At 37.2% G+C, this 8,427-nt stretch overlaps 1 protein-coding gene across 1 annotated transcript; it reads right to left on the bottom strand.

The window, feature by feature from the left end:
- Positions 1-5,301: 5,301 nt before the first annotated feature.
- Positions 5,302-6,252, bottom strand: LOC129485281 (olfactory receptor 51F2-like). The gene has a single exon (XM_055284659.1). The coding sequence runs from the start codon at positions 6,250-6,252 to the stop codon at positions 5,302-5,304; it is 951 nt and encodes a 316-aa protein (XP_055140634.1).
- Positions 6,253-8,427: the final 2,175 nt, after the last annotated feature.

The following is an 8,427-nucleotide window of genomic DNA, read 5'->3' as shown; positions in this document are numbered from 1 at the left end:
TGCTCCATCAGTAAAACTTTCAGTGGTCAGGTAGTCTGAGGTATGCTGGGACACCTCTTCCACAGCAAACAAAAAATATTGCATCTTTCATTTCCAATCACCACAAAGATGCACCATTCTTTATTTTTTATTATTTATTTATTTATTTATTTTGAGATGGAGTTTCACTCTTTTTGCCCAGGCTGGAATGCAATGGTGCGATCTTGGCTCACCGCAACCTCCACCTCCCAGGTTCAAGTGATTCTCCTGTCTCAGCCTCTTGAGTAGCTGGGATTACAGGCATGCACCACCACTCCAGGCTAATTTTGTATGTTTAGTAGAGACTTTCACTATGTTGGCCAGGCTAGTCTCGAACCCCTGACCTCAGGTGACTGCCTCGGCCTCCCAAAGTGCTGAGATTACAGGCGTGAGCCACTGTGCCTGGCCAGATGCACCATTCTCAGTAGGCCACTTTGGGTTTTAGAGATGTACACACTGAGTCAGCTTCCCCACTACTCCCAACACACACACAATTAGGTGTGGCCTAGTTGATACTGAATTTTTCTTGAATGCCAAGAGGGCCCACAAACATTTCTTTCTTTTCCCCATTAAATGTATAGCTCATTTGTGTAAGTTCTTTCAGTATGAAGACAAGAGCTCTAAGTATCCACTGGCATAAGGACTATGGCTAGCTAGGACATCTGGCCCTGATCTGTCAGTACCCTGACAGATGTAAAGACAGTTGTCAGTGGCTTTGCTGTCCCCTGCCCTCTCCTTCCACACTGATGTTTCTAGAGAATAAGGAAAGGCACTATAAGATATGCTACATGTATACCTCTGGTGTGGGGGCATTTTCTATAATATTCTGAATTTAATGTTCTATTACTTAATCTAATGTTAAAGAGTTTTTGTGCATGTGTGCGTGCATATGTGTGGGTTCATGCATGTGGCTATTTCCAGTCAATTCATAGCCCACCAGAAATGATGTATTTAGGGATTCTTCACTGTATTTAATATTTTGTGTTCATGTTTTTGTAGGTATTGTTTCTATTCACTATGGATGGATTTCCTTCTGTATTGTGGGGAAAGGATAAGATATCCTGTCATTGGGAGGCATGGTAGACTATTAGCTCTTTATCTGGGTATGGGGTTCTCTGTTCCTCCTGGATGTTGCCAGTGAGTTGAAGTGTAGACCACTGAAGGTAGGTACCTTGGAGAAACCACCCACATTCATTCTTCCCACCTTGAGGCAAATATCTCTTTGTGTCCTAAAGGATGGCACAAATAGGCCGGGGTGGGGTTAGTGGGGCAGTAAAATGACTGGTCATTACAATGGAGTTTACCAATCCACACCTCAGAGACTGAACCATCCCATTGAATTGCTTCCACTTCTCCTTCGATATTCTCCTGTAGATATTTTGGGCTGCAGTTTGTCTGTCAATGTTATTTCATCTTTTGTTGTATCTTTTTATGAATTCTCTATCTTTATGGATCACTGATTATAAGCTTACTTATATTCCAGGGAAACTGTGAATGTAATCTTTTTCTTCTTATTTTTATAGGCTAGGAATTAAAGATTACCTTCCTTATGGAATCTTTAATTCTTTTTTAATACAATAGTTTTTTGTGATACAATTCACGTACATACAATTCATTCATTTAAAATGTAAAAATTAATGATGTTTAGTATATTCATGAAGTTTTGTGGCTGTACTTAATGTGTTACTTGCTCCAGCCTGGGTGACAGAGCGAGACTCATCTCAAAAAACAAAAAAACAAAAGAAAATTTTCATGAACTCCAAGAGAAGCACCCTATCCAGAAGCAGTCGCACCTCATTACTCTCCATCCCTCTCAGCCCTGAGCAATCACTAATCTACTTTCCGTCTCTATAGATTTGCCTATTCTGAAGATTTTATATAAATTGAATCATACAATATTGGGCATTTGTGACTGGCTTTTTTCATTTAGTGCACTGTTTTCAAGGTTTATACATTATGTGGCAAGTATCAGTACTTCAGTCCTTTTTATAGCTGAATAAATGTTCCATTGCATGGCTCCATCACATTTTGTATATTCATTTTTTAGTTGGTGGAAATTTGGGTGGCAGTGCCATTTGTTGAAAACACCATTCTTTCTTCACTGAGCTGTCTTGACACCCTGGTTAAAAATTAGCTGACAGGACGTGTGAGTGTATATTTCTGGACTCTCAATTCCAGTTCACTGAGGGATATGTCTATCCTATGCCAGTACTATGTACTGTCTGGATAACGGCAGCTGTGTAATAAATTTTGTTATTAGTAAGTGTGAAGCACCCAACTTTGCTCTTCTTTTTCAAGATTATTTTGGCTCTTCTGGAACCCTTAAAATTCTGTATGTATTTTAGGACCAGCTTGACAATTTATGCAAAGAAGCAAGATTGAATTTTGATGGTGATTGCATTACATTTGTAGACCAACTTGGAAATTGCAGCCATCTTAGCGAAATTAAGTCTTCAAATCCATGAATATGACATGTTGTTCCATTTACATTTATAACATGTTGTTCCATCTTTAATTTATTTCAGCAATATTTTGGTGTATGACATTTTCAGTGTGCAAGTCTTATGCCTCTTTAATTGAATTTATTTCTAACCTATTCTTTTTGATGCTATTGTAAATGGAATTTTTCTCTTAATTTCAGTTTTAGATTGTTCATTTTTAGTGTATGGAAATACAATTGCTTTTTTTATTTATCTCTTATTCTGCAACTTTTCTAAACCCATTTATTAGTTTTAATATTTAGTAGATTAAAAAATTTAGTGGAAAATTCTTAGAATTTTCTATACAAAAGATGATTTCAATGCAAATAGAAATAGTTTTACCTTCTTCTTTCCCTGGATTTTATTTCCTTGCCTTGTCTAGCTGTTGTGGCTAGAACCTCCAGGGCAATGTTGAATAAAATGGATGAGAGTGGACATCCTTGTCTTTTTCATTATATTAGAGGGGAATATTCAGACTTTCTCCATTAAGGATCATATTACCTGTGGGTTTTTCATAAATGTCTATTATCAGTGGACGAAGTTCCTTTTTGTTCTACATTGTTGAGTGTTGTTATCAAAAATGATAGTTGAATTTTGTCAAATGCTTCTTCTACATCTTTGAGATGATCATGAAGTTTTTGTTCTTTATCCTATTCATTGTTCTATAGGTTTTTTTCTAATGTTAAATCAACTTTGCATTCTTGGAATAAATTTCACTTAGTCATGGTGTATAATCCTTTTTATATGTTGCTGGATTTAGCTTGCTATATTTAATTGATGATGTTTTCATCTATATTCACAAGAAATCTTAACAATTTTCTTTTCCTATGATGTCTTTGCATAGTTTTGACATCATGATAAAATGGCTTCATAAAATGAGTTGGAATGTATTTACTCTTCTATTTTTGAAAGAGCTTATGAAGAATTGATATTAATTTTTCTGTAAGTGTTTAGTGAAATTTGCCACTGAATCATCTAGGTCTATGTTTTCCTTCTTGAGAAGTTTTAAAATTACTAATTCACTTGTATCAAATAATTAACTTTGTTTTGTTGACTGTTGTTTTTTCTATTCTCTATTTCATTAATTTCTAATCTAAACATTCTTTTATTCCTTCTGCTTGATTTAGGTTTAGTTAGTTCTTCCTTTTTTTCCTCAGTGTCTTAAAATGGAAGTTTAGGCTATTGATTTATTTCCTTTTGATAAAGGCATTTACAGCTGAACATTTTCCTATTTAAAGCAATGTTTAGCTTCATCCCACAAATTTTGGTACATGGAGTCTTCACTTTCATTAATCTCAAACCATTTTCTAATTCCCTTTGTGTTTTTTTTATGACCCATGGGTTATTTAGGAATGCATTATTTACTTTTCACATATTTGTGAATTTGTAAATCTTTATTAGTAATTTCTAATTTAATTCCCCGTGTCCCTTTCCTCTTGGACTTAAACTCCTTTTATATAAGCAGGGCATAGGCAGAACAGCATATCATATTTTCAGCTTGTATCTCTTGGCATGAGTACTGCACCTTAGGATTGAGCTGGGGAAAGGGTGATGGGGCCCCAGTATTCTCTGACAGCTGTGCCTGGGGTACAGCTATGAGTGAGGGCTGGGTAGATGAAAGGAGTCACTGACCTCTTGGCTGCACTCACCTGGAGGTTAGCTTCTGCAATATGGAGCTGGGGTGAGACATACTGGTGGTCTAGACTGAGAACTGAGGAGGGTCTGGGGGAAGGAGGAGAAAGCCCTGTGTTCTTGGCTACACCTACTTGGAGTGGAGCTATCAGCTATCAGTATGCCTAGCTGTGGGGAAGGGAAGGGCCAAAGCTGGCTTTAGTTCAAGCACCACAGAATCTCACTGTTTTTACAATGATTCAATACATTTTCTCGAATTGTTTTTCATTGACTGTATGCCCTTAGAGCAATTTCCAGAGAATTTTAATGTTTATGTCTATATCACTATATATATGTGTGCGTGTATATATATCTATATGGTTGTATAGCTATATATACAGATATACATGCGTGTGTCTGTGTGTGTGTACCTCACTGTTTATGGTCATTCCCTCGAATACTGTGTCCTCAGAGCTCCTCATGCTATCATTATAGAAATGGATCTCTCCCCTTACCTTATAGCTCAGACAACACATTGTGATGGTTCCCAGGCTGGATTTAACATTTGCCTTATATATTCTTGTTACTCCTGTTGCCAGTATCTATATATCCTAACATATTACATAGTAATCAGATTTTGAATGGTTGTTTTTTAATCTATGTATTTCAAAAATTATAACAATATATTGTTTGTTTCTGCCACTCTGTACTATTGTCCAGCATCTGGCAATAGTAGACCCTCAGTAAATGAAAGAATGAATCAGTGGTGATTACATTATATTTCAGAATAATAGACAATAGTTCTAATTTAATCAAGAAGTAAAAAACACTTAATAATTTTATTAGGTATATTTAAAAATCAAATAGAACAGAATATATGACTTATTGTTTTACATATAATTTTGGAGGTTTGGTCTCATGAAGAAAGTGCTCATTTCAGCCATTATTATTCATACTTCCAAACCTTTAGTAACATTTTCATAATATTAAGATATTTCATTGTTCATTCCTTAAGAGTAGATTAATAGTAATTCTATTAAATATAAAGAATAAATTTCCACCAAATTGCATCCCCTATGCAACCTTCTACTTAAAAAAAAATGTGAGGTCACTGATATAAGGGATTACTGATTAAACACTATGTCTTGGAGTTGATAAGAAGGGAGTAGATTTTATTTCAGAAGTATTAGAGTCACAACACAGATTCCTTGGGAAAAAGGATTTTTTTAATGGCCCTATGGATCTGCTTGGTTTTCACACTATAAATAATAGGATTCATTGCTGGTGGAATAAGCAAATACGCATTGGCCATAAGAGTGTGTGCATAAGGAGGCGCTCTTTTCCCAAACCTATGGACAAAGCACAAACTAATGAGAGGGATGTAGAAAATGGCAACAGCACCTGTGTGGGAGATACAAGTGCTAAAGACCTTATGCTGCTCCTCTGGGGAAGCAATGCTTAGGACGGTCTTAATAATCAGGATATAGGAGAGAAAAATAAAGATGGAGTCCACTCCTGCAGTAACTATGAGGGCAGTGAGTCCTAAAACACTGTTGATCTTATTGTCAGAACATGAGAGCTGGATGACATCAGGATGGAAACAGTAGGAATGATGGAGCACATGACTTCGGCAGAAGGGCAGACGTTTAAGAAGTAGGGCCAGAGGCAATAGGATCACGGTTCCCCTGATAAGGATGGCAAACCGTACTTTGACGATCCTGGAATCAGTCAAGATGGTAGCATACCTCAGTGGGTTACAAATGGCAATGAAGCGATCAAAGGCTATTGCCAGGAGCACTGAGGACTCCATGACAGTAAAAAGTTGAATGAAGAATGTCTGGGCAACACAGGCGTGGAAACTGATCTGTCTTGCATTGAACCAGAATATGCCCAGCATAGTGACTAATGTCGAAACACACAAGCCCAGGTCAGTAGTTGAGAGCATAGAGAGGAAATAGTACATAGGTTCGTGGAGACTGGACTCAGTGATGATGACAAATAAAATGACGCCATTTCCAGAGAAAGCAGTTTTGTAGAGACAGCAGAAGGGGATGGAGATCGAGGCATGAGCAACCTCTAGTCCTGGAACTCCAGTCAGGAAAAAGATCAGAGAAGAGGAAGTGATGTTAAGAAAAGATGACATGATTACTATGGAAGAATAATTCTGTTGCAATAAATGTCCTAGAATGAGAAATGACAAAACCATTCATCAGTTTTGTTGTGATTTCTACTAACTGTAGTCAGATAAATCAAATTGGAGATTATTTTTAGGATTTTAACATCTCCTTTCTACTTCCCAGTTTTGATATTTTTTTCCATGCTGAGTTGAACTTCCTCTTCATGATTCTTGTTTCCTGATTCACAATAGAGAATAGCACCTCTTTTTTGAAAAACCCAGAGGTGGCCAGGCATGGTGGCTCACACCTGTAATCCCAGCACTTTGGGAGGCCGAGGTGGGTGGATCACCTGAGGTAGGGAGTTTGAGACCAGCCTGACCAACATGGAGAAACCCCATCTCTACTAAAAATACAAAATTAGCTGGGCATGGTGGTGCATGCCTGTAATCCCAGCTACTTGGGAGGCTGAGGCAGGAGAATCGCTTGAACCCAGGAGGCGGAGGTTACAGTTAGCCGAGATCGCGTCTTTGCACTCCAGCCTGGGCAACAAGAGTGAAACTCTGTCTGAAACAAAACAAAACAAAAACAAACACAAAAACAAAAAAACCCAGGGGTACTTTTGGTCCCCTTTCACTTTGACCCTAGTCAGTGTCTCCGTTCCTTTGTACTGTCCACACAAAGAGATCAAAAGTAATTTGAAAATACCATAAATTAATTGGGGAATTCAAAGAGGTATTCATTTTTAAAAGTAAAATTTATTATTTAAGAAAAATATACATGTATGTGAATATTTGTTTAAAAACTCTACTGCATGGTGCAATCATGGCTCACTGCTTTCTCAAACTCCTCTTGTCTCAGTTTCCTGAGTGGCTAGGACTACAGGCTCTAGCCACCATGCCCCGCTATTTTTCATTTGTTTGCTTTTTGTGGAGACTCAAACTCTTGGCCTCAAGTGATGCTCTTGCCTCAGCCTTTCAAGCAGTAGGACTACAGGTGTAAGCCACTAAGCCTGGCTGGGTATTTTTTTAAAACAAGAATTCCACTGATGGCCCACAAGAAACAAATTCAGCTCATGCTTTTGTATGTCCAAGGAGCATTCATGTTTACCACCTTTCCTTCTTACCTCTCTTGCGGCCTCCCTTCCTGTGTCTGCTTTTGCAATTTGCTTTCTTTGCAAAGAAAGAAAATCAAGACAAATGAAGACAGGAGATCCGGGCAGTTTTGTGCAGGTGTGGGCATTAGAGGCTGGCCTGAGGAGGCAGGAGGACATGAAGCACCTTACTTTGCTTCTCATTCATAATATGGTTTTGCAGATTCTTACTGGTTAAGACTGCCACCGTGAGAAAATATCTCATCAACCAGAAAAGTGAAGTTCTATCAGAAAAGTGAAGTTCTATCACTTCAGAAAAGTGAAGTTCTATCATCTGATGTTTAAATTTGTCCATCTACAGGGCCTTGTGATAAAGAAAAAACTTCCAGATTTTATGAGCAGTTCTGGTCTCAGTAGTCAGAATTCTGCCACTAGGATTGTTTTGAAACAGTAACATATGTAAAAAAAATTTGGCTTTTACCTCATCTAATTTTGGAATTGTCAGGCTTTGGTCAATAATTACAGAAATAAATAGCCTTTTGTCCTGGGAATAAGTTATAATCAGTATTCATCTCTTCGTTTTTTGTCACTTTTTTCTCTAATTATGTCATTTGAATTTTTGAAAGCATTCCTTCTATAAAATTAAACTAACCTGCCTTAAGAAAAAAAAAACCTCTATTATCATGGAACTTTATAATACATTATATATATATAGCCTTTTAAGAAAATAATTTTATATAAAGAAATAATTCTATACAAGTCAAAATAGCCCATTTGCTATTTCTTGGTCAATGGATTTTACCCATACCTTGCTAGAGTTGTTTCTAGTCTAGGTTTACACTTCTGATCTTGATTCTTGATTTTCTTATATGTTGTCACTATAGCTGAGTTGATATTTAACTGTTGAAGAAAATTATCTGTAACACCACCTTTAGCAATTAGTCTTTTAAAAGCCAACTGTATTAAGCTTCAGGGATAGGAGTGAACTAGATACGCAGAGGCCTGATACCAGACGCTTCCCTTTCTAGCCTAATATTGTTGCAATTATTGCCACCCTTTACTTACATACAAGACTCAGGACAGTATGCTTTCAAAGTCTATCTTCATCAAG

Source organism: Symphalangus syndactylus, chromosome 6 (genome assembly GCF_028878055.3).
Source record: "Symphalangus syndactylus isolate Jambi chromosome 6, NHGRI_mSymSyn1-v2.1_pri, whole genome shotgun sequence".
Classification (NCBI taxonomy): domain Eukaryota; kingdom Metazoa; phylum Chordata; class Mammalia; order Primates; family Hylobatidae; genus Symphalangus; species Symphalangus syndactylus.
Note: the sequence above shows the minus strand (reverse complement) of the source record. Positions and strands in the feature narration are given on the sequence as shown.

What these genes read in the sequence shown, in the direction of transcription:
- LOC129485281 (XM_055284659.1), bottom strand. Translation starts at nt 6,252, where the DNA reads ATGTCATCTTTTCTTAACATCACTTCCTCTTCTCTGATCTTTTTCCTG.